Source organism: Lampris incognitus, chromosome 3, assembly GCF_029633865.1.
Source record: "Lampris incognitus isolate fLamInc1 chromosome 3, fLamInc1.hap2, whole genome shotgun sequence".
In the NCBI taxonomy this organism is placed as follows: domain Eukaryota; kingdom Metazoa; phylum Chordata; class Actinopteri; order Lampriformes; family Lampridae; genus Lampris; species Lampris incognitus.
The window spans coordinates 102650170-102676946 of record NC_079213.1 but is presented as its reverse complement, the minus strand read 5'-3'; the positions used below and the strand labels follow the sequence as shown (position 1 = coordinate 102676946).

Below are 26777 nucleotides of genomic sequence, written 5' to 3'. Positions count from 1 at the left end.
TAGACACTTGCCAGACAGCATCCGGATGTGGGCCACTTCAGGCAGTGATGCGGCACTGATGGCCTTCTTCTGGCCCTGACAACATGGATGTGAGCCTGAAGTGGCCCACATGTATAATAGCGAATATGGCCCAAATATGCCAAATCAAATGTGGGCCTTTTTTGGCAAAGATGCGGTGCTCTCGACAACATGTAATGTGGATGTGACCCTGAAGTGGCCCGTGTGGTAAATGGTGAATATGGCCCAAATATCACAAAACAAATATGGGCCACCTCTGGCACATATGTGGCACATGCGGCCCAGCTCTGACAAACAGGAGCGGACCGCCCAAGTGCCATCATTCCACGCGGTATGTGGGCCGGATGAAAGTGCTAGGTGTGGGACGGGTCCGGGCCACAGCAATATTGCTAGCTGGGTTATTGATCTTTTAGGGAAACTGTTTTGCACTGCAGCAGGGAAACATACAGCAAGAGAGCAAGAGCACGCAAGATACGAAGTAAAATACGCGAACAAAACAAATGTTGTAAACGTTTGTGCATATTAAAGAAAACCCTAAAAGACCCCCCACACACACACACACACTCCAAACAATGATGGCCTGGTCAACAGGCTCTTTATTGCATGGTGGCAAATAAGACGTCCGGTGTGCAGAGGAACCAAGTTTAGTTACATACGTAAACACAAGTTGAACAGGAAACGGAACTAATAAGAGATAAATCACACTTGGTTGGACATTTTCGTTAGAAGTCTATTTCTACTCCACATACAGCACAACGCAACACAACACAACACAACACAACACACAACACAACACAACTACGTTGCGTCATGACGCACAGCCGCGGGGGCTCCGCGGAGGAATTCACTCCACCCTCTGCGTCACGCCGGACGGACGCCTCGAGCCGTCCCTCCTCCGGTCTCCGCTCTCACTCCGTCTGTCGCTTCCTCCCGCGGAGAGACGCTCCGGCGGAATGGTGGAGTGGAGTCCGTCGCACGGCTCAGGTTGACTCGCAGCTTTTCTCGCCGACCCAACGACGCACGGCTCGGGTCCACAGGTGAGCCGCTCGGCAGGAGTTAGTTGTGCGCTGGGATTTAACGTCGTGTTGCTTGTTGGTACTTAATCTTTGACTACTGCCGACATACCTACGAGCATATTGTGCTGGGTGTTCGTGTGTCCGGGGTGTTTGTCATCCGCAGTCCCTCTCTCGTTTGGAGGTCATCTTTTCCTTCTTTGCCGCGCCAACCCGCAGGTAAAGTTGGCGTGGGCACGTTTTTCCTATGGTGACACAACCCATGGCGATTTAACCCCGATACCCCCATTACTGAGTACCCCCATTACTGAGTACCACTGGTCTTCACTTTATTGGTGAGTGGACGTGACAGTATTATGTTTTACAGTCTTGTTGACTTGTGAAGTTATGAGGTTTTTAAAAAAAAAAATTATTTCCACGTGCTTGGTGTTTTGTATAAATTAGGACGTTCCACATTATCCATAACTCCAGAAGTTAGTTAGCCTTGAAAAACTGGCACCACCTCGATGGAAGAAAAAGAGACCGTCCTCCACCAAAAAACGACCCCCCCATATGTCGTTTGCACAAGCAGCTTTTTACGACCAATGAAAAAAAATATTTTGATCTCAGCTTTTCGTTACCTGTCCTTATCTCCTGCTGCTAATGGTGGGTGAGAAGTTACTCCTCTGAAATGCGTTGTGCCCTTGGGGCGATTGTTGATTCTTCTTGTATTCTATCCACAGACCCCCGCCATCCCCCCCTTATCACTATGGCCCAGCAGAACCAGTGCCACCATGACCAGCTCATGGGTTTCTTCTACAGACACCAGAACGAAGTCAAGTGGGACTCCACCCAGCTCATCTTGGTCCAGGTGGTGGGCTCACTCTTCTGCTGTTTCATCCTGGTCTCCAACGTCATGGTCATCGCCGCCGTCATCACCAACAAGCGGTTCCACTACCCTTTTTACTATCTCCTCGCCAATCTTGCTGCCTCGGACTTCCTGGCCGGGATTGCGTACGTGTATCTCATGTTTAACACGGGCAACACGTCCCGGACACTAACGGTCGAGGGCTATTTCTTCCGCCAGGGCCTGCTGGACACCAGCCTCTCCGCCTCGCTGGCCAACCTGCTGGTGATCGCTCTGGAGCGCTACATCTCCGTCATGAAATGGAAGGTCCACAGCAACCTGACCAAGCAACGGGTGACCCTGCTCATAGTGCTGGTGTGGGCTATCTCGGTCTTCATGGGCGCCGTCCCCATACTGGGCTGGAACTGCATCTGCAATCTGGCCGACTGCTCCCAGCTAGCGCCCATCTTCAGCCGGAGCTACCTGGTCTTCTGGTCGGTGTCCAACCTGGTGGTGTTCTTGGTCATGGTGTGCATATACTTGCGGATCTATGCCTATGTCAAGAAGAAGACGTCGGTGCTGACACCGCACACCAGCGGCTCCATCAACCGCAAGAGGACGCCCATCAAGCTCATCAAGACGGTCATGACGGTGCTCGGTGAGTGTCAGCTGTCACACAAGGTTATGATGTACCACTTCGGATGAGACGGAAGCGAGTCTGTCGTGACTGTTGTAAAATGTCATTTATCAGCATTTAACGACAGGCAAAGGGGCCACATGTCTAGTTAACTGACTCATTGTTGGACATACTGGGTTTTTTTTATGAACTGTTTCCCAATTTTTTCATGCGGTGAGCTACTCGTAGAGGTGCTTTTTAGCCGACCAAATATGCTGTGCAGTAAGTAAATGAAGTGATAAATCCCCTTTACCTGTCAGGAAATGAGATAGTTAACTACTCTCTCTTCGTTGTTGATTAATGTGGTTTAGTCATAACATACTGTAAACGGTCAGACCCGTTAGCTAGGGACTAACGTATCTTATTAGTGTAACCGGTTATTTTCTTGCCCGGTGCGGGATTCGATACGGGTGTACTGCACCACAAGGCGACATTACTAACCGCTCGGTTAAAGGGTCAGACCCATTAGCTAGGGACCAATGTGTCTTATTAGTAGTTTACAGTCGGCACCTTCCCCGGAAGCGCGCCCTCGCGCTTGTTCTTCCCGCGCTCCGAAGAGACTTCTGAGGATCTGCACACGTCCGGATCCCACCGCTGCCACCAATGTAACCGGTTATTTTCTTGCCCGGTGCGGGATTAGATACGGGGTGTACTGCACCACAAGGCGACATCACTAACCGCTCGGCTAAAGGGTCAGACCCGTTAGCTAGGGACTAATGTGTCTTATTAGTAGTTTACATTAGTAGTTTACACTACTAAAAACACTCACTGGCTGATTGGCCAGGGGGTCTTGCCCCTTTAGTTGAGCGATTAGCGCCCGCAGCGGGCGGAAATGTGCTCGGTTACATTGGTGGCAGCGGTGGGATTCGGAAGTGTCCGGAAGCGTGCAGATCCTCGTAAGTCTCTCCGGGGCGCGGGAATAAAAATGCGCGAGGGCCGCGAAGCCGGACGTGGGTATGTGTCCTGGTCCTCTGGTCGGTCGGGACCAGAGCGTGATCCTCCCACGTGCTACGTCCCCCTGGTGAAACTCCTCACTATCAGGTGAAAAGAAGCGGCTGGAGACTCCACATGTATCGGAGGAAGCACGTGGTAGTCTACAGTTTGGCCTTTTGCTCACGTGCTAAGACTAACGGGTAGCTAGAGCAGAGAGTAAGTGTGGACAAAGCCTTTTCAACCCCCGACTTTGCAGCCAACATGCTTTTTTCTTTTCATGTATACTAGGGCGTATATGGTGTAGAAACAAGACATGTTGCATTTGAGACATTTGACTCTTTCTCACACAGACATAGTTCTGCAGGTTGGGTCAGTTTTATTGTCATCAGCCTTGGCTGAAGGCACTGAACCTGTTCAGTCTTGCATCTTCTGTTTGTAGTCGCAAAAAAATCTTTTTTTTTGCAGCAAGTGCATGTTATTGACTTCAAACACTGATCAGCCTGCTCAAATACACAACAGAAACGGAAATGTGCAGGCGTACCTTTGTCGTTTTCCCATGCCAGGTCCTATAAAGGACTGTGCTCCAAAGTCTTTGTCGTTTTCCCTGTGCACTCTCAGTACGATGTGTAGGAGTGTCTGTGTGCTCCGCGCCTTCCAGCCTGCTATGTAATTATCTCTCTCTGCAAGGACACCGGCCCCACCACACTGAGACCGTCTGGTCTGCGGCCCTCTCTGTAGAGCAGCCCCCCCCCACACACACACACACACATGGTTTGTTTTTCTATGCTTGTGAGGACCCTTACTGGCTATATTCATTCCTTAGCCCCTAACCCTTAACCATCAGAACTACATACCTAATTACCCCTGCGGAGATTATGTGTTTGGTCGCGTACACGTGTGTGTGCGTGTGTCCGCGGCTAATCTCACATACAACTGGGTCTGTAAGCCTACTAATTTTTGTGCACAGTTATGACTGTATGATTGAGAACCTCTCATGGTTGTGGTGATTCAAAACCTTTGATAAACCTGTTTTATGCCGCAGTCAGGACTAACTCCCCAGCTAATTTTTTTTTCCGCCCAAGTCGGAGCACCGTAGAAGGGGAGATACGCCTGACGGGGCTCTGCACTCTACTGAGTGCACTCTTCTAGTCTTTTAAAAAAAATTATAACCTAATAATTTAAGTTTTCTTTTCTATACTCTATTGCATGGGCGCAAGTCCATGAATACTGGGGTGGCATCCAGCGCTTTACCTGTGCCCCCGTCCTTAGGGTTAGTGGTTGTGCCAGGAAGGGCATCTGACATTGCCAAATCTTGCCAAATCATTATGCAGATTGCCAAGACCATACCGGATCGGTTGAGGCCCGGGTCAACAACGGCCACCATTGGCCCTGTGCCCTCACAGGGTACCGATGGAAATCATAAAATCCACCGTGGCGACCCCTGAGAAACAGGGAACAAGCCAAAAGAAGAAGAAGATTCCACATTACTTACTCTTATGTACTCTGTGCATTCGCCACCAGTTGCATGTCTGTCCATCCCAGCAGAGGGATCCCTCCTCTGTTCCTCGTCCTGAAGTTTCTCTCATTTCTGTTTTTACTAATAAGGGTTTTCTCGTGGAGTCGAGGGTCGAGTGTCTAAAGATAGGGGGCGTTTGTATATTGCGCTGATTGTAAAGCCCTTTTGGACTACTTTGTGATTTTAGGTAATACAGATAAACCGGACTTGAATTTACTTATCTTAACCTTAACTCTTACTCTGACTTTAATTCTAGTCTTAACCCTAAATCCAAGTCCTAACCCTGAATTAGACCCTTGAAGAAGTGAGGACCTGCCAATATGTTCTCACTTTGCACAAGGTCCTCTCATGGTCGCCACAAAAATGAGAATAAGACACACACACACACTGAAGTGTAAGGAGATCCTGTACTCAAAGTGCTATCTGCTGTTCCCCTTTTCAGCAGTTGGACTATTGTTTTCTCTCTGGCACCATTGTCAAATTTCAAGCCATGATTGTTTTGGGGCATTGTTTTGATGAAACATAAACCCACTGGGGACACGTTTCATTGTAATTCTCTTGAAGGAAGTATGAATTGTCCCGTGTGAGACTATGGACAGTGCTATCAGTTAAGCTAGCACTGGTTATGAATATCCATCCATCCATCCATCCATCCATTTTCTATACTCCATCCAGTTGAGGGCTGTGGGGCAGAAGGCAGGGAGACATGCTGGACAGGCAGGTCACCGGTCCATCACAGGACTGATGATGAACATGGTTATTTTGTTATTCATTTATTAAGTTTTGTGTTTTTCATCATCGCCTGGCTTTTATGTCAAGAAGGGCAATTATGATGATGGCCAAGGTAGATTTTGTTTGCCATTATGAAAGTTGGCCTTGATATACAAAACGGGTTCATCAGCAAACGAAGTTGCTGACAAGCCTCCCTATCCTGGAAAATAAATGCCTGAAAGGTCTCATGAAACCTGGCACAACAAAGACGGGCACGGATAAGGGGGAGAGAGAGGAAGAGAAAAGATGAGGTTTTCTGTGGATTTTTTTTGTTTTTATGTGGAGGTCAAAGGATATGGGTGCAGTACATTCTCATTTATTCTAAGTTGTACCTGTTGTGAAAATGAGAATGTGATGTGATTGTAAAGCCATCCGGGACTTGACTGTTATTGAGGACTATCCAAGTAAATTTGACTTGACTTGATCTCAAAGCACATCAAATCCTTTTACAATGTCTTAGAAAGCCCAGATTACCGGAGCCACATTAAGCTACAAAATTAAATTTAAGGCATGTCTCAGGTGGACAGAAATGTGCTCAGGCAGAAATGGCAGCCGGATAAACCAGTTCAGAGGCGCCGTTGACTCTTAACCCACATGTGTGCCATGGTGTCGCCAGCATAGAAACACAAATCGGTTCACAGATGCTTGGCGTGCATGCAAAACGTGTGCTGTCCTATCGAGTGGATCTACCTATTTACTTATTTACTCAGCTGTAGCCGTCCAAATACTACAGAGCTGGACTGATTATAGGTGTTGGTCTTCTTTCATGTTAATTTAGTGTGTTTTTTTTTTCAGTAGATGACTGAAACCAAAGTGATGTTTAAAATAAGTTTTGTAACGTCATGTACATTTTTTAAGTTCCTTACGTACACGAGTAGCTAAAAGTACAAGACATGATGAACATGATATGAAAGGTCAAAGAAGGTTGGATCAGTTTATCTGGATACAATGTCTATTGGCAGATACATTTTCATCTGGATACAATGTTTATTGACAGATACATTTGATTCGACTGTCTTTGATCTGTCAATAAATGTTATATCCAGATGAACTGATTCAACCTTCTTTGATCTTCTTACCTGGTTTATTGAGCATGCATCAAGACATGATATGAAAGGGCTACAAATTTTCAGCTTTGAATTTGGGGCACCACAGTGAACTACAGGCGGCACAGTGGCACAGTGGTTAGTGTGGTCACCTCACAGCAAGAAGGTCCTGGGTTCAAGCCGCGGGGTAGTCCAACCTCGGTGGGTCATCCCAGGTCATCTTCTGTGTGGAGTTTTCCCGTGTCTGCGTGGGTTTCCTCCGGGTGCTCCGGTTTCCTCTCATAATCCAAAGACAAGTAGGTCAGGTGAGTCAACCATACTAAAGAGCCCCTAGGTATGAATGTGTGTGTGTGTTTGTGTGTGTGTGTGTGTGAGAGAGAGCCCTGTGTGGTGGACTGGCGGCCTGTCCAGGGTGTCTCCCCGTCTGCCGCCCAATGACTGCTGGGATAGGCTCCAGCATCCCCGCGACCCTGAAAACAGGATAAGTAGTTCGGATAATGGATGGATGGGTGGACAGTGAACTGCTACATGTAAGACAGCCATTCATCTGAAGCTTATGTGAGAAAGGAAGACCTCGCATAGCAAGATAAGCATCACACACAGCGGAGTCAGATTTCCTGCTGGAGGTACCACGGCTGCTCTTTTCTTTTTCAGAAGCTTTCCCCAAATGAACACCGCCTAAACTATCAGTCGATCAAACTTTATTTATCTAACACCTTTCACGCAAATTGCAATACAAGGTGCTTAACAATACAATGAAAATACAGCAATACAGTGAAACTAAATAATATAAGGAAATGATAATACCGGAAATAAGAGCGACACGGTGGAACAGAGACACCAGTGTAGCACAGCAGAAAAGGGTAGATTAAAATGAAACGGATGAGAGAATGCTAAGCTAAAAAGGTATGTCCTAAGAGTTCTTTTAAACCTCTCCTAAAGGAACACATCTGCCACAAACACGCTTCCCTCCAAAATCCAGATGGTTTTTTTTTTATGTCAAAGATTACAGGGAAGTAAAGTTTGGGAAAATATAAACTGTGAGGGGAATTCCATTTGATGGGGTTTTGCAATGAAATCAGTGAAAACTGGTTTCTGTTTTCTGTCCTGGCAATGGCGGAAAAACACTTAAGTCACAACTTTAACAGATCTTACCCTTTTCTGTCCACATGAGAGCTAGACAGAGACAATACCAGTATTTGCATGCGTTTTTGTTCTGCAGATCACGGGTCTTTGTCCCAACATGTTTGAATGGGATGATTAATCTGGGTAAGGTCTCTGTCCCAATGGCAGAAATGGTGAAGTGGTAAAAGATTACCAAATGAACTGGAATGTGGAGACACCATGATATGTTGTGCCAGTGGATTTCAGACAATGGACCCATAATAATCCTTTTCATACAGCACCAGTATGTGGTAACGATCACCTTGTCTGACGAGGACGTTAACGTCACTCTGAGATGTTATTTAGTGTTGAAATGATAGTCACATTGCATTCTCACACCTACCTTTATACGATAACCGATCTATGATGGAGCTTGATGAGCAGAGGTACTCAAACATATTTGTAACTGATGAACTCCTGAACAACCCCGCGGGATCCAAATCAGAAAACACATTATTGGCCAATACACTGTGGACATGGGATGCACCGACATGTGTAGGAATTTTTCGTGGCATCATTGATGCTATGGAAAAAGTAACATTGACAATGTAAACACAAATACAGAGATTGCATACAAATGGCACGAGGGCAGGTAGGACCTGACAAGCTGCATAGAACATGCATACCACACTAGATGGACGATAATAATTATGATGATGATGAGGATGATGGAATAAAAGTGCAGACTATGTGGTGAGTATGAATTTGGTGTAAGTCATTAATATTCCACAAAAGTGATCATATTGCATGTGGATACTAAGTTGTTGCAAAAACGGTAAAGTACAGAAGATAGGGCTGTGTATTGGCGAGAATCTGGCGATACGATAAGTATCACGATACAGGGGTTACGATTCAGTATATCGCGATATATTGCAATACTGTAAGAAAGGTGATATATCGGGATTTCATAGGCCTGTGTTCTTTGTGCTTACGCTACTTCCTGTCTCAGTTTACGTTGTTGGGTTGGAGTGGAAGAGTCAAATGGCTGAAGATAGATTACAACGCTGTTATCTAGTGGTTGTGGGGTGACACACAACACAAAATGTTTGTCACGAACCTTTACATGTAAACAATTAAAAATGGATATAGTGGCCATGCTCACCAGAATGTTTTCTGCTTTAAAAAAAAGAAAGAAAGAAAAGGAAATTAACCTAATGAACCACAAAACAGCCTTTGGTGTGATTTTCCATGTGTGTGGAGTCAGGTGGAGACACATCCACAGTAGTTTTTTGTGGTCTGCTGTAATGTTCCACATCAAGATAAACGCTTTTGTCACTAATAAATTATTACTGCATATCTGTGTTACATCTATAAATACTGTAATGTATAATTTATCCCTTTTTGAGTTTATAACTGGACAGATACCAACCCAAAAATCACCATCATGGAGATTTGACTATCAAGATTTGCGTCTTATCACTTTGTGCACCGATGTCCTTTAGGCTTGACTGAAAATAAGAGAAAGAAGTTTGCGTTGTGAGATGGAGAATATAAAGCAATTTCTCTGTATCTTAAAGATCCTGTCCAGTGATTTTTAAATCAGTCAGACACGTTTTAGGAGAGTCATTTTTTCAGCCTCAGAAGTATCATTTGATTTGTTATAACTGTATTAGCGCCGGCAGCACGGTGGCGCAGTGGTTAGCATGGTCACCTCACAGCAAGAAGGTCCTGGGTGCGAACCCCGGGGTAGTCCAACCTTGGGGGTCGTCCCGGGTCGTTCTCTGTGTGGAGTTTGCATGTTCTCCCCGTGTCTGCGTGGGTTTCCTCCGGGTGCTCCGGTTTCTTCCCACAGTCCAAAGACATGTAGGTCAGGTGAATCGGCCATACTAAATTGTCCCTAGGTGTGTGTGTGTGTGTGTGTGTGTGTGTGTGTGTGTGTGTGTGTGTGTGTGTGTGTGTGTGTGTGTGTGTGTGCGTGCGTGTGCGTGCGTGCATGGGCCCTCTGATGGACTGCTGGCCTACACAGGGTGGCCCCCCGCCTGCCACCCAATGACCCCTGGGATAGGCTCCAGTATCCCGCAACCCCAGTTGGGATAAGTGGCTTGGATAATGGATGGATTGATCATCTCAGCCTTCTACCATCTTAAAAACATTTCAAAACTAAGGGGCTTTCTATTGAAATTAGACTGTGAAAAATTAATCCATGCATTTATAACAAATAGACTAGACTACTGTAATGGACTATTCACCGGCCTCCCAAATTCAGTTGTGTGCCAACTACATTCATCCATCCATCCATCCATTATCCAAACTACTTATCCTGCTCTCAGGGTTGCAAGGATGCTGGAGCCTATCCCAGCAGTCATTGGGCGGCAGGTGGGGAGATACCCTGGACAGGCCGCCAGTCCATCACAGTGCCTAAAGCCTATATAAGGCAATAAAAATCAATTCCGTTAGATGGAAAAAAATACAGGCCCTTTCTAAATTTAGGCCAACTACAAATTCAGACAATATAAAATGGCAATTCAAAATGCGGCAGCATGTGTTCTCACCAGAACTAAAACGTATGAGCACATTACACCTGTTCTTAGAGCTCTGCATTGGCTCCCCGTCAAAACTAGAATAGATTTAAAATTCTGTTAATTGTATATAAGGCGCTAGATGGTCTTGCACCACACTATATAAAAGACATGCTAAATACTTACAAACCAGCAAGAGCTCTCAGGTCCAATGGCAGTGGTCTTATAACCATCCCTCATGCTAGGTCTAGAGCAGGGGAAGCTGCATTTTGTATTTACGCCCCAAGTAGATGGCGCGCCCTGCCTGAGGACCTGAGAGAGGCCCCCACACTGGACATAAATAAAAGCAAGTTAAAAACCTTACTTTTTATTAGAACAGCCTACGACTAAGTTCTTTGTGAGTGTGTTTTATATATTTTGCTATTCTTATATAGCTGCTCAGATTGTTGTTACTTTTAATTAATCTGTTTTTTGGCACTTTTATTTATTTTACTCAGTTTTAAACTTGTCTGTACTTTTATAGAATTTGTCTGTACTTGTATCTATCTTATTTTATGCTTAGGTAATGCTTTTTTCTTCTTCTTATCTTTTGCCTGCAAAGCACTTCGAATGACCTCTGCCATGATAAGGTGCTATACAAATAAACTTGCCTCGCCTTGCATATGCAATAAAATCACATGACATCAACTCGTAGAAAAATGATGACAACAGCACCCTCCCAACCAAAAACCTCATCTATTTCTCTGTCCTATTTCCAAAATTTTAGGTGCGTTTGTCATCTGCTGGACACCCGGCCTGGTGGTGCTGCTGCTCGACGGCCTCAATTGTGAGAGGTGCCGGGTCATGCTCTTCAAGCGGTGGCTGCTGCTGCTGGCCGTACTCAACTCGGTCATGAACCCCTGCATCTACTCCTACAAGGACGAGGAGATGTGGATGACCATCAAGAACCTCCTGCGCTGCATCGGCAATGGCACACGGCGCCAGCGATCGTCCAGGGCCAACGCCAAACCGCTCAACTCCGCCCAGGAGACGGGCAACAGCCAGCCTCCCTCTGAGGAGGCCAAGAGCGACGACCAGGGCATGCTAAATAGCTGAGTGGTCAGATGCTGTGTGTGAAACCTATGGAGCTTCTGTCCAGAGCTGGTTGGACACCCTTCTTGTAGACAGAAATAACCGGTTTGGACTTGAACAACGAGCTAAATGCACTTCTCATGCAATGGTGGATCCCGGTAGGTCATTGTTGGATTCAGGGTACCGGCTCAGCACTGCGGGGTATCTTCCACAGTACAGGGCTGGGCTTTGGATTAAGTGGCATTCTGTGTACTATCAGTGGTTAAAATGTGTTAAGGGTAACACTAATTCCTCAGCATTTTGAACCGGCGTTTTCGACCACGGAAAACGAGCATTTTGAAAACACTCTCTAATGGGGATAAATGTCATGTTGAAGTGTGGATGGCGAAAGTGGAACTTTTCGAAAAGGCCGTCATTTGACCGTCGCGTGATCTCCGTGTTAGAACGATGACTTAAGTGGCCTGCGCATGCCCAGTACAAGAGACTCAAGTATTGTGCTGTTGTTCCGGAGTTTCAATGTTAACAGTGAACTTTTCCAAAATGACTGGAAAATGCAAGTGTGGAGGGAACCTTCCTACCTGTTTTTGACATGATGGACCACATTTTCAAATTTCTCCGCAGTTGTGTCAGCTAGTTGTAAGACGTGTGACCTTAAAATGATATAATCAGGGACTGTAATGTTATAAGATTGTTGGTGGGAGGGAGGCAGTTTTTTTTAACAAGTAATTCCTCTTCATACACTAAATATACCATAAATGCGCTGTCTTTGTCTGCTGGTGCATCTTAATGAAGAAGTGGTCTGAATATCCACACCAAGACTTTGGTGGAGAAGAAGAGGTTATAGAGTCTCTCCCTTTCTCCATCATATCCTTGCCATCTGGGGTTTGGATAACATACACTTCTCTTTTTTTTTGTACCCCCCCCCTTTTTTTTCTCCCCAATTGTATCCAGCCAATTACCCCACTCTTCCGGGCTGTCCCGATTGCTGCTTCACCCCCTCTGCCGATCCGGGGAGGGCTGCAGACTACCACATGCCTCCTCCGATACATGTGGAGTCGCCAGCCGCTTCTTTTCACCTGACAGTGAGGAGTTTCGCCAGGGGGACATAGCGCGTGGGAGGATCACGCTATTCCCCCCAGCCCCCCCCCACCCACCCAAACAGGCGCCTCGACCAACCAGAGGAAGCGCTAGTGCAGCAACCAGGACACATGAGGCAAATTTGTAATTTGTGATATTGGGCTAGACAAATAAAATCGGCTCTGTGCATAACTGTGGTCCACCCACTTCCGGTTTCTACTGCAGCGGTCATACCAGTTTCCTGTTTGTTGGCGTGTGCTGTTGACAATGGCGTATTTTTCGTGACGCCTGCAAGATTTACCATGGATAGAGGTCAACGACATGCACAGAACTGTCGACAAACCTTCACCTGCACCTACCAGCAAACGGGTGAAAAGTTTCAAGTTGTACATATCAAGTTACGCCCGCACAATTATGAGGATGAGCGGACGGACAGACGGACGTAACTTGATATGTACAACTTGAAACTTTTCACCCGTTTGCTGGTCGGTGCAGGTGAAGGTTTGTCGACAGTTCTGTGCATGTCGTCGACATTTATCCATGGTAAATCTTGCAGGCGTCGCGAAAAATACGCCATTGTCAACAGCACACGCCAACAAACAGGAAACTGGTATGACCGCTGCAGTAGAAACCGGAAGTGGGTGGACTACAGCTGAGCACTTGACTTGCCTTGCCTTGACATACCCACACCCGGCTTCCCACCCGCAGACACGGCCAGTTGTGTCTGTAGGGACGCCCGACCAAGTTGGAGGTAACACGGGGATTCGAACCGGCGATCCCCGTGTTGGTAGGCAACGGAATAGGACCGCCACGCCACCCGGACGCTATAACATAACACTTCTACATCTCTCTGGTCCATCTGTCTCCGTCTCACTCAGCAAACAACAAACGCTCAGGTTTTCCCGGACGCATGCCCCCCCCACACACACACACTCCTGGAAGACTTTATACCCCCCCCCCCCACACACACACACACTCCTGGAAGCCTTTATACTCATGAATCATTTACTGGTTTTAATGACCGTGGCTTTGACCTACTGTACAGTAATTTATGAGTTCAACTGCTTCTTCTGGAAAGTAATTAAGTATTCAGCTGACGTCATTTGTTTTTTTGGGGGGGGTTTCTTTTCTGCAGTTTGCGAGTGTAGGAACACGCTCAAGAGTTGTATGGTAAAAGAAAACTAAAAAACTTGACAAGGCCTTTGTACATGTTTTTGGTTTTACTTAACTGAACTAAAATAATTCACGACTTGTGAATTTTGTGATGTCTGGTATGTCATACTATTTTTTAAGAAAACCACTGGGTAGTTGGAATGCTTTTGATTATAAAGTAGGAACTTTTTTTAAAGCTCCTGAAAAATTGGTTTTAGTTACCTCTGATTTTTAGCCAACAATGTACGCGTGTGTGTGTGTGTGTGTGTGTGTGTGTGTGTGTGTGTGTGTGTGTGTGTGTGTGTGTGTGTGTGTGTGTGTGTGTGTGTGTGTGTGTAGATAAGCATGGTAACGCGTGTCCCGGGTTTCAGATAACGGTACTTGGTAACAGTACGTCACTGATGTAGTAATTGATTCGGTATCTTTGCGATACCGACTTCTGCTTTGGATTCAGGACTTAACTGCTCAAACAAATCTTAACTGGCAATCAATCTTGTTTTGAGTCTTCAAATGGACTTCTCTTGTGTAACCACGAGTGACGGATTTCATTTGCTTCCAGTGGAAATCATTTTATTTAAAACGAATATGTCTCGAGTCCAGTGTGGTTTCAGTCTGGTGGAGGAGTAAATCTGTAAGCATTCAGGTCCGTCAGTGTGGGTAACGGTACAAGTCCTCCAACCCATACAACCACATATAGGTCGTATACCCTGAACAGGGGTGTAGCACAAAATTCTGGGCCCTATACATAAACAGTCTCTGTGGGCCCCTTTCCTCTTTGTCTCTCATGCATCACTTTTTTGAGTTCTAGCATACTATATGTTATTTACAAACTACTACTACTACTACTACTACTACTACTACTACTACTACTACTACTTTGGGCTGCTCCCGTTAAGGGTCGCCCCAATGGATCACCCATTTCCATTTCTCTCTGTCCTCTGCATCTTCCTCTGTCACACCAGCCACCTGGATGTCTTGTAGCATTCCAGCCGGACTTTATTCAGACGATGCACTCCAATAACAACCGATGGGTCCATGGTGCGGTATCAGACCATTTATTGCAGCATTTTACTAGTCACACCGTAGACACACCATAGAACCACCGTAAGAGCTGTTCGCCTTCCAGCTGGGTGCTAAATAAATGATGATGATCAATGAATTATAAGTTGTGAATTCGTTCTGTGCATAGCGAACATGACCATTGTGTCCAACTTTCAGTTTTGTGCTGCCGTTTTCTCGCAGCGGCGCACAGCATCATGGGAGACCAGAGTTTTTCAAATAAAGGTCACATAACAAAAGGAAGTGTAATTCGCTGTTAATATCAATCAGGACTGTACTTTAGGCACCAAATACAAATCAATAATGAGCACCGTACAAATCAATAATAATAAAAAATATTATGACAAAATTATATGGGTCATTTACATGTCTTCCCTCACCACATCCATAAACCTCCTCTTTGGCCTTTGGCTCCATATTCAGCATCCTTCTCCCAATATACCCAGCATCTCTCCTCCACACATACCCAAGCCATCTCTATCTTGCCTCTCTTGCTTTGTCTCCAAAATGTCCAACCTGAGCTGTCCCTCTAATATACGCGTTCCTAATCCTGTCCTTCTTCACCACTCCCAGTGAAAATCTTAGCATCTTCAACTCTTGCCACCTCCAGCTCCACCTCCTGTCTTTTCCTCAGTGCCACTGTCTCCAAACCATATAACATAGCTGGTCTCACAACCATCTTGTAAACCTCCCCTTTAACTCTTGCTGGTACCCTTCTGTCGCAAATCACTCCTGACACTCTTCTCCACCCGCTACACCCTGCCTGTCTTCACCTCTCTTCTGCACTCCCCGTTACTTTGGACAGTTGACCCCCAGGTATTTAAACTCATTCGCCTTCATCACCTCTACTCCTTGCATCCTGACCAGTCCACTGTCCTCCCTCTCGTTCACGCATAGCTATTCCATCTTGCTCCTACTGACTTTCATTCCTCTTCTCTCCAGTGCATACCTCCACCTCTCCAGGCTCTCCTCAACCTGCATCCTACTCTCGCTACAGGTGATGATTAGCAAGCAGCTGTATGGTTTCATGCCATGAAAGAGCACCACAGATGAGGATGTTTGCTTTGAGAATGTTGATTGAGAAGTATAGAGAAGACCAGAAGGAGTTACCTTGTGTCTTTGTAGATTTAGAGAAAGCATACGGCAGAGTGCCGAGAGAGGAGGTGTGGTATTGAATGAGAAAGTCAGGAGTCACAGAGAAGTATGTAGGAGTGGTGCAGGATATGTATGAGGGAAGTATGACAGTGGTGAGTTGTGTGGTTGGAATGACAGATGGGTTCAAGGTGGAGGTGGGATTACATCAAGGATCAGCTCTGAGCCCTTTCTTGTTTGCAATGGTGATGGACAGGTTGACAGACGAGATCAGGCAGGAGTCTCCGTGGACGATGATGTTTGCAGATGACTATATATTATTTACGATCACAGTACATTAATCTATTTTAACCGAGCTTAACCTAACCTTAACCTCACTTAACTATCTTGCAGTGATTGCAAAAATGTATATTATCACTTCAAACGTTGATGCATCTTCGGGTACTGATGCTGACACCCATGATGTTTATTCCACAGTAAATGCCCACTGACGGGACTTCTTGTTTGCAGAGTCATTGATTAGATCTTTGAAGTCCAATTGTTTTGCTAATCGGCTTTCAATTGAGAGTAGTGCAGGGCTGTTCAGCCTCTCTGGGTACATTGTAGATCTGAGGTGGTTTTTAACTAGTTTTAACTTGCTGAAAGCCCGTTCAGTCACTCGCGACAGGACTAGATGAGCTGCATTGAGAGACGCAAGTGAGGGGCGGACTAAACCATTTTGCACCTTTTTTAAGGGGTGACAGTGGCCTCAGAGAAGGGTAAGAGGGACCTCAGAGAAGGGTGAGAGGGACCGCAGAGAGCCTCCACTATTTTCTTCAAGTCCCTCAACCGATGTATTGAGCCAATTTTAACTTAAGTTATGACACTAATTAGTTAGAAATAGAAATTTGCAAACCAAAACAAACTTTTAATCCCTGGCTTCGTGAGCCCCCCCCCCCTTCTGGGCCTTGGTAGCCCCCCCTCCCCCCACTACGACGCCGCTGACCCCGTAATACGACCCACAGGAGCGTTTCCTAAATTAGTGCCCCTACCGGCGGCAGGAGATATGCCACAGATACTTCTCGCCTCTGTGCATTGTGGGTTTTTATCTACTTGCTGGCATCCTTTTTACAACGCCTCATAGACAGGCTAATAAAGGTAAGTAGTCAGCAAATAGTGATAAAAAAAACCAATTTGAGAACAAAACAATGGAATATGTAGTCAGTGTGTTTTTGTGTTGTTTCGCCGTCTAGTATAGTAACTAAGATTGCTATTGGCAGCACGACCGCTAGAGGTCGCTTAACTTTAAAACGTAACTATAGGTCGTAACAAGCTGCTTGTACCTATGGGGTCATTTTTGGTAACATATTTACAGGGATCCTTCAAATAGGGCAAACTTTCACAACGGCCCACGCATGGCCGACTCAGCCCATCTGAACCATTTCTATTCCAACGACAGAAAGACTCGGTAATCGATTTCGCCTCTCCTTCAATAGACTGGCCCAAACCAAACACAAGACATAGCATAAACATTCAACATAATAACAATAAACTATTACTACTTTCGGCTGCTCCCGTTAGGGGTCGCCACAGCGGATCATCCGTTTCCATCTCTTCCTGTCCTCTACACCTTCCTCTGTCACACCAGCCACCTGCGTGTCCTCCCTCACCACATCCATAAACCTCCTCTTTAGCCTTCCTCTTTTCCTCTTCCCTGGCAGCTCCATATTCAGCATCCTTCTCCCAGTATACCCAGCATCTCTCCTCCACACATGGCCAAACCATATCAATCAATCAATCAATCAATCAATCAATCAATCAATCAATCAATCAATCAATCAATCAATCAATCAATCAATCGATCGATCGATCAATCGATCAAGTTGCATTTTATATAGTGCTCCTCTAGCTGCAATGTTGCCTGTCTTGCTTTGTCTCCAAACCGTCCAACCTGAGCTGTCCCTCTAATATACTCAATCCTAAACTTTTTATTCATTCGTTCATTCATCTTCAGCAGCTTCTCCCGGGTCGGGTCGCAGTGACAGCAAGCTAAGTAGGGCACTCCAGACGTCTCCCTCCCCAGCAACGTCCTTCAGCTTCTCCTGGGGGATCCCAAGGCGCTCCCAGGCCGGATTGGACATGTAATCCCTCCAGCGAGATCTTGGTCTAACCCAGGGTCTCCTCCCAGTTGGCCGTGCCCGGATAACCTCCAAAGGAAGGCGCCCAAGAGGCATCCTAATCAGATGCCCGAACCATCTCAACTGCCTCCTTGACACGAAGGAGCAGCGGCTCTGCTCCGAGCTCCCTCCGGATGCCCGAGCTGCTTACCCTATCTCTGAGGCTGAGCCCAGACACCCTACGGAGGAAACTCATTTCAGTCACTTGTATCCGCGATCTCACCCTTTCGGTCACTACCCAAAACTCACGACCACAGGTGAGGGCTGGAATGAAGACTGATTGGTAAATTGAGAGCTTTGCCTTCCGGCTCAGCTCCCTCTTCACCACAACGGTCCGGTACAACGTCCACATTACTGCTGATGCTGCACCAATCCGCCTGTCAATCTCCTAATCTGTCTAATCATTTTATTATTTATCTATCTATCTATTCCCCCCCCTTTTTTTTCCTTCTCCGAATTGTATCCGGCCAATTACCCCACTCTTCTGAGCCGCCCCCGTCGCTACTCCACCCCCTCTGCCGATCCGGGGAGGGCTGCAGACTACCGCATGCCTCCTTCATGTGGCGTCGCCAGCCGCTTCTTTTCACCTGACAGCAGGGTCGGCGCTACGGGGGGGCATTGGCCGGGCCTCGCCCCCCCCAAATGAAAGTTGTGCCCCCCCGCAAATTACCCAGTGATGATGTGAAAATTAGTACTTAAACATCATGTAAAAATTAAAATTAATTAATGCACATAGCACATTTAAATACATAATCAATAATAATAATAATCAATGAAATAAAATGCTTAAATTTCGTGATTGTGGAGGAGCGGGGTGGCAGGACACCGGAGCGGAACATCGGTGTGTGTGATCTTGTCCATTCAGGTGGTAATTGCGTGTGACACACAGGAAAAGGATACTTTAAAAACGTGGCAAAATCGACTGAGCTAGCTAGCTAGCTAACTGTAAAACCGTGATGGATATAAGAAAATGGCTTTCTCGTGGTCCAAACAACAAGTCCACACCAGCAGAAAGAGAAAGGACAGATGCTGCAACAACACCCGAGAAAACAGTCGGGGCCGAGGCGCGTGCAACAAGCCAAGATAGCGCCGTTGCTTGCAGCGTCGGCGTGCGCGAATGGAAAACAACGGGGGGAAAGAGCAGAGCACAAGTAGGGATTCTAAGCGCACATTCTAAGGTTAATTTAGCTAATGATTAATAAAAAAATTCACAATCGAAGAATATTCAAATATAGAATGTAAATCTGACAGCCTTAATGCTCATGCCCCCCCCCTCCCGTGAAAACCCGGCCGTCAGATTTGTTCTGGCGCCGACACTGCTCAAGTGAGTTTCACCAGGGGGGCGTAGCGCGTGGGAGGATCACGGGATTCCCCCCAGCCCCCCCAAACAGGCGCCCCGACCGACCAGAGGAGGCGCTAGTGCAGCGACTAGGACACATACCCACATCCGGCTTCCCATCCGCAGACACGGCCAATTGTTACAATGTTACAATTTCATTTAGCAGACGCTTTTATCCAAAGCGACGTACAACAAAAGCAATGATCTAGTCATGAGACAACAACGCAAGCACGTGGCAAAAAACTAGGTTAAATTCTGATAGGACAAAGGTGTCAACAGGCAGCGCACAAAGGCAACGCATAGGGTTCATTGAATCGATTTTTTAAAAAGTTTTGCATATCATTTCTGTCACATATGATTGAATCTCACGAGCTTTGTTATCCACAATGTATTTTGCAGCATGCACAAGGTGTTTTGTAAGGCAATTGTATCTGTAGGTACACCCGACCAAGCCGTACGTGACACGGGGATTCGAGCCGGAGAGCCCCGTGTTCGTAGGCAACGGAATAGACCACCACGTCACCCGGACGCCCCATTCATTCCTAATCCTGTCCCTCTCCGCCACTTCCAACAAAAATCTTAGCATCTTCAACTCTGCCTCCTGTCTTTTCCACAGTCTTGTAAACATTCCCTTTCACTCCTTTCTGTTGCAAATCACTCCTGACGCTGTTCTCCACCCACTCCACCCTGCCTGCCCTCTCTTATTGTTGTTTGACCGGTAGGGGGCAGCCTTTCCTCTGGTAAAATAATAATAATAATAATAATAATAATAATAATAACAATAATAATAATCCCAATGCCCCAGTGCAGTGACGGGGATACTGTGCTGTAGGAGATGCCATACTTTGGATGAGATGTGAAAATCGAGGTCCTGACTCACTGTGGTCATTAAAGATCCCATGGCACTCACCATAAAGAGCGGGTGGTCCCCCGGTGTCCTGGCAAAATTCCCAACCTGGCTTTCTCCATCTGGCCACCTAATCCTCCCCCCCCCCCCCGTGTAATTCAGGCAGTGATTTCTCCCTCTCCACCTCGAGGTGATGTGTGGTGAGCTTTCTGGTGCAAAATGGCTGCCATCCATCACCCAGGTGGGTGCTACACAAGGTGGTTCAGGTGAGTTTTCCCCCTTCAATATAAAGCACTTTAGGTGTCTAGGTAAAGCGCTATATAAATGTATAGATTATTTTTCACCTCTTCTGCACTCCCCAATACTTCAAACATTTAAAGGTTAATAACCTAACCTCACACCCTCTTACCCTCAGTACAGGTGCTCCTCAGGGCTGTGTTCTCTCCCCCTGGCTCTTCTTACTTTACACCACCCACTCTACATCCACGGACAGTTCTCTGAAAATAATAAAATACACAGACAACACAAACATTGCAGGCCTCATCTCAAACAATGATGAAACCCAGTACTGCACTGAAGTACACCAAGTTGTCACTTGGTGCGCAAACAACGGCCTTCTGCTTAATACCGCAAAAACCCAAGAACTCATAATTGACTTCCGATGCATGCTGAATCCCAAAACACCCGTACAAATGAATGGAGACCCCATTATCACCACTGACTCTTTTTTAAATTCCTTGGAGTATACATCAGCAATAACATGAAATGGGAAGCTAACACTGAAAAAAGCTCAATAACGACTTTACTTCCTTGGGCGGCTTAAAACTACCGGATCAAGCATCCACTTCTCATGCTGTTCTACTCAGCCATCATCGAGTCCATCATCACATCCTCTGTTACAGTGACAGCACGGACAGTCAAACACAGAATTAAATACAGCAGATTGTCAACAAGGCATCCAAAATCATAAGCAACCCACTCCTCTCAGTTTAATCTCTACATACTCACCGGACTGTAAAGCAAGCAAAGAAGATCCTCTCCGACCTCTCACATCCTGCTCATCACATCTTCCAGCTCCTTTCCTCGGGGAGGCACTACAAGTCACTGTCCACTAAGACTAAACGCTTCAGAAAGAGCTTTCCCTCCCCTAGCTATCAGGACTCTGAATTCTTCCCTCTAGTCACTTATCATTCTAGTCATAGTGACTATGACTAGAACGATAAGTGACTAGAGGGAGGAATTCAGTCAACCTTTATTCAGATTCACTATGTCATAGTGAGTCTAGGGAGTTTGAATAAAGGTTGACTCTGAATTCTTCCCTCTAGTCACTCATCATTCTAGTCATAGTCATTGTGAGTCTGAATAAAGGTTGAAAAAAGTAACTTAACAGAGGGGAAGCGTGATGATTAACTGTAGACACTAGATAGGAGGGAACAAAGACGTTTTAGTGGCAGACTCATTTTGTCACAAGGTTTGTAATTCAGTCGAATAAGCCTACAAAATGAAACAAAATGTGCAATGGTTAGCATACAGATGACAAAATGGCAGATAATGATATCAAAACGTGGAAACAGTAGAAGAAGAATAGAATAACATTAAAATAATACGAGGGCCATTGAAGAGCAGAACATTAAGTGACAGTATAAGACTAGGACCAGAGTCCAGGGCACTGCAGTTAAATAAAGTTAATCTACAGAGTCATATACGAACCTATAGGGCCAATAAAAGTGCAAACTACAGTGAATAGACCATTTATGTTTGAATTCAAGTTAAAAATCTGATCCATACAATATTCTCTCCCCCCTCTTTTCTCCCCAATTGTATCCACCCAATTACCCCACTCTTCCGAGCCATCCCGGTCATTACTCCACCACCTCTGCTGATCCGGGGAGGGCTGCAGACTACCATGTCTCGTCCTATACATGTGGAGTCACCAGCTACTTCTTTTCACCTGACAGTGAGGAGTTTCACCAGGGGGACGTAGCACAAGGGAGGATCACACTATTCCCCCCAGTTCCCCTCTCCCCCGAACAAGCGCCCCGCCCGACCAGAGGAGGCACTAGTGCAGAGACCAGGACACATACCCATATCCAGCTTCCCACCCGCAGACACGGCCAATTGTGTCTGTAGGGACGCCCGACTAAGCCGGAAGTAACACAGGGATTCGAACTGCCAATTCCTGTGTTGGTAGGCAACAGAATAGACCGCCATGCCACCCAGACACTCATCCATACAATATTCTGACTCGTTTCAAAACATCTTGACCCTGAGAGTGGCCCACCTAACCTGGAGAGTGAGTCCCCACCTGTATTACAGGAGACACCACCACTGAGGCGCTCTACCAGAGAGAGACCCCCACCTGACTACTATAGGCCCTGACCTTTGGGGTCAAGATGATGAGTACTACTGGAAAAAAAATACAGTAGGCTCATAGACTCCACAAAGGAAATTATTATTTGATTCATTTCAATTAATTATATTTAAAGGGAAAAGAAACTTTTAGTTAAAAAAAATCCTTTTGAAAAATTTTTTTGGCAAATGTTTGTGTAGTACATTCTCTTATTTTCTCTTTCAGTTAAGTGTTGGCTGCACACCTGGGGGGGGGTGCAATATCTTGAGACTTTATAGTATTACTTATCTAGAGGGAGCGCTAGGCTCCAGGTGCTTTACCTGTCCAGGTAGTCTATATATAAAGAAGAAGAAGATGGGTGTGTCTGTTTTGGGGTTTGTAGTTGGTAATCTGAGGCCCTTCCAGAAAGAGGTCTGCAAGTACGCCAGGTCCCGACGGGTCCCGACACGCTGAGTTGATTTGGGCTGGGCCTTTTCTTTTTCTTTTTTTAATAGAGAAGCCGAGGCAGGATTCCATGTTGATATATCTAGGTCTTGAATTTTCCAGGAAGCCCTGACTTGTCCACTGTGGAGAGCCAAGTGTTGAGGTCATCACTGGTTGCCTGGCGTGCTGCTGTGTCCTTCAGATTGCTGGTGAAGATCTTACCCAGGCTGTTGACTGGCTTTTCAGTCACAGACGGAATTTGGGTGCCTCCCAAAGAGAAGCTGAACTGGCCGGGTACTCTTCCTTTCCCGAGGACCAGAGATCTGGATTTTGTGGGCCTGAAGCTCATTCTTGAGCCGTTCCAGTCCTTCAGGGAGCAACCTGCAGCCAGGCACTGACATAATTGTTACTGTTAGGTCATCCATGAGCACTCTGATCGTGGGTTGTTGGGTGCCAGATTTGGACCGGGGACCTCTGCACCCCACTTCCGAAGACTTCACAAGCATATACAGTGCAAACAGGGACAAAGAAATTGTGTGGCCAGTGACGATACTAACTACTATTTAACTTGAGTTTGAATGTGACTGGGCAATTGTGAACACACAAAAGGGTGCACACACTTAATGCAACCAGGTTATTGTAATTTTTGTATGTTTTTTTTCCTTAAAAATGTTTCCGGTTGTTTTGCACTTTTTTTAGAAGTTGCAATTTCAAAATAAAAGTGGTAAAAGTTCTGACATTTATCTTGGTTTCTTTTTTTTTAAATTTTTACATCACCAAAACCTGCCATTTTAACAGGGAAGTGTATGTGGACTTTTTATATCCACTGTACACTGTCCTGCCACTGTATGCATACTGACAACACTTCCTCAGCTGTTGTGTGTATTGTCCACTGTGTAATTTCATTTCTGCACCTTTTGTTAGTTGTGCTGCATATGTGGTGGACCTGCATCATTTTAGGGGAAAGAAAAAAATACAAAACCTACAATAAGCTGGTTGCACAAGTGTACACACCCTTTTATAATTGGGGCTGTGGTTGTGTTCAGAATTAACCCATCACATTCAAACTCATGTTGAATAGAAGTAAGTAAACACCTGCCATCAATTAAAATGACTGATAAATGCCAAATAAAGTTCAACTGTTCCTGTAAGATTTTCCTAACATCGTCTCTGTTGCATCCAACTGCAAAAGCCATGGTCCACAAAGAGCTTTGTAAGCTCTTTGTGGACCATGGCTTTTCTCATTGTTGAAAGGTATCTGTCAGGAGAGGGGTACAAAAGAGTTTCCAAGGCATCAGCTATACGATGAGACACAGTCAAGACAATTATCAACAAGTGGAGAAAATATGGCACAAGAGTGATATTACCAAGAACAGGATGTCCCTCCAAAACTGATGATGACAGGGCTAAAATTGGTCAGGGAGGCTGCCAAGAGGCCTACAGCAATGTTAAAGGAGCTGCAGGAATTTCTGCCAAGTACTGGTTGTTCCCTACATGTGACAACAATCTCCTGTATTCTTCATATGTCTGGGTTATGGGGAAGGGTGGCAAGATGGAAGCCTTCCAAGGCTGGCTAAATTTTGCAAAAAGATACATCCAGTTTCCCTAAACCATGTGGAAAAATGTGTTGTGGTCTGATGAGACCAAGGTTGAACTTTTTGGTCATAATTCCAAAAGGTATGTTCGGCACAAAAACAACACAACACATCACCAGAAGATCCCCATACTCACAGTGGAGCATGGTGGTGGCAGCATCATGCTTTGGGGCTGCTTGTCTTCAGCCAGAACTGGGGCTTCAGTCAAGGTGGAGGGAATTATGAATAACTCCATATGCCAGTCGATTTTGGTGCAGAACTTTCTGACGTCTGCTAGAAAGCTGAAGATGAAGAGGAGTTTCACCTCTCAGCCCGACAATGACCCAAACCATACATCCAAATCAACAAAGCAATGGCTTCACCAGAAGAACATCGATGTTTTGGAGTGGAGCCAGAGCCCAGACCTGAATCCAGCAGAAAATCTTTTGGGTGACCTGAGAAGGGCTTTGCACAGGAGATAAATTCACAATCTGATGGATCTACGACATTTTTACAAGGAACAGTGGGGAAATGAAATTGTCTTTCTCCCCTTTCAGATTCTAATAAGAGAGTATGAGCCGTCTGCAAAGAACAAGTGTTGTACACTAGACTTTGACACTTTACTGAAGGAGACCCAGAAAAATCTGAAGAGGTAACAAGAAGCCTGCCACTGGAGGCAACAAACACTTACCTCGGAGTTGTTGGGTGGCTCCACACCTCCAACCCTGCCTTTCATATATACATATAGGGCCATATGATGGACTGGCAGCCTGTCCAGGGTGTCTCCCCGCCTGCTGCCCAATGACTGCTGGGATAGGCTCCAGCATCCCACGACCCCAATTGGGATAAGCAGCTTGGATAATGGATGGAGCGGGAAAATATTGCCAAGTCAAGATGTGCCAAGCTGACTCTTACCCAGAAAGACTGAGTGCTGTAATAAAATCAAAAGGTGCTTCAACTTAGTATTAGTTTAGGGGTCTGCACACTTATGCAACCAGGTTATTATACGTTTTTTTCCCACCTAAAAGGTTTCTGATTGTTTTTCACATGAATTTTATAGGTTGCAATTTCACATTAAAGGTGGAAACTGTTCTGACATGATTTATCTTGGTTTACATTTTTTTTTCATCACAAAAACCTGCCATTTTTAACAGGGGTGGTGTAGACTTTTTATATCCACTCTATTTGACAGCCAAACCAACCTTCGAAAGTACATGCAACTATTTTGTCATCCAGCTCTGCGTACCAAAAATCTCCCAGTCTCTATTCAGATCCATCTTATATCCATTTTATTTGTATTAATTCACCTTTCACCTGTTATAACAGTCAAACTCTCCTGCTCTTACACAACTCGTGCTATGAGTGCAGCGGGTGCAAGAAGCGCCTTCTTGAAAATGCTCCCCAAAAATTAAATTTAAAGCTGAAATCCGAGTTTCACATGCAAATAAACTTTTCGGTTCTTTCTTTGTGTAGCATATTCAGGATGGTAGTTAATCTGAAAATATCCACACAAGGAACGGCTCTGCAAGTTGTTCAGTCGAGTGGTTAGTGTCCGATAAGAATTTGCCAGGAAAAATGACAAGGTGCATAGTGTTTACCATCTTCATTATCGCAGCCAAATGAGGAAGAAGAAGGCAGTGTTGTGTGTGAAGAAGTGAAGTTGCATCTGACAAACAGGTATGACAGAACAAGCTGGTAGAAGATCTTTACCAACAGATAGTACTACATCCATAAGGAAAACTCAGGTTGATTGGTGAAGGTGCCGACACAACAGTGCTGACCCATTTTGAATGGATCTCTGGGCTTTGAACCAGTAAAACACCAATGCAGCTACCAGTGTCATCATAGGGGTCAAACATAAATGAATATTGTGGTTTTAAAGAAAATTATATGTATGTAAAAAAGAGAACAGATATACAATTAGACAGTATAAAAGGCTAAATATTGTGTAAAAAATATAAAGGATGAATATTGTTCTTATCTGGCATACCATTATACTGTGTGTGTGCGTGTGTGTGTGCTTGTGAAGTCAATTTTATTTGTATTGCCCAATACCACAAATTTGCCTCGAGAGGCTTTACAGCAACATAACGTTCTGTCTTTAGACCCTCACATCAGATAAGGAACAATTCCCTAAAAAAACCCTGTGTGTCTTCTGGATTGCCACCTTACTGTGGTGGAGATGCTTGCGTGTACCAATGATCCCAGGAGCTAG

General features: G+C 45.5%; 1 protein-coding gene across 1 annotated transcript; it reads left to right on the top strand.

Moving 5' to 3' along the window:
• The first annotated feature begins 941 nt into the window (after nt 1–941).
• Nucleotides 942–11561, top strand: lpar3 (lysophosphatidic acid receptor 3). The gene is made up of 4 exons (XM_056276435.1): nt 942–1055; nt 1251–1366; nt 1754–2515; nt 11189–11561. Exons 3-4 carry the CDS (start codon nt 1780–1782, stop codon nt 11515–11517), a joined length of 1065 nt encoding a protein of 354 aa, XP_056132410.1. The 5' UTR covers nt 942–1055; nt 1251–1366; nt 1754–1779; the 3' UTR covers nt 11518–11561.
• Nucleotides 11562–26777: the final 15216 nt, after the last annotated feature.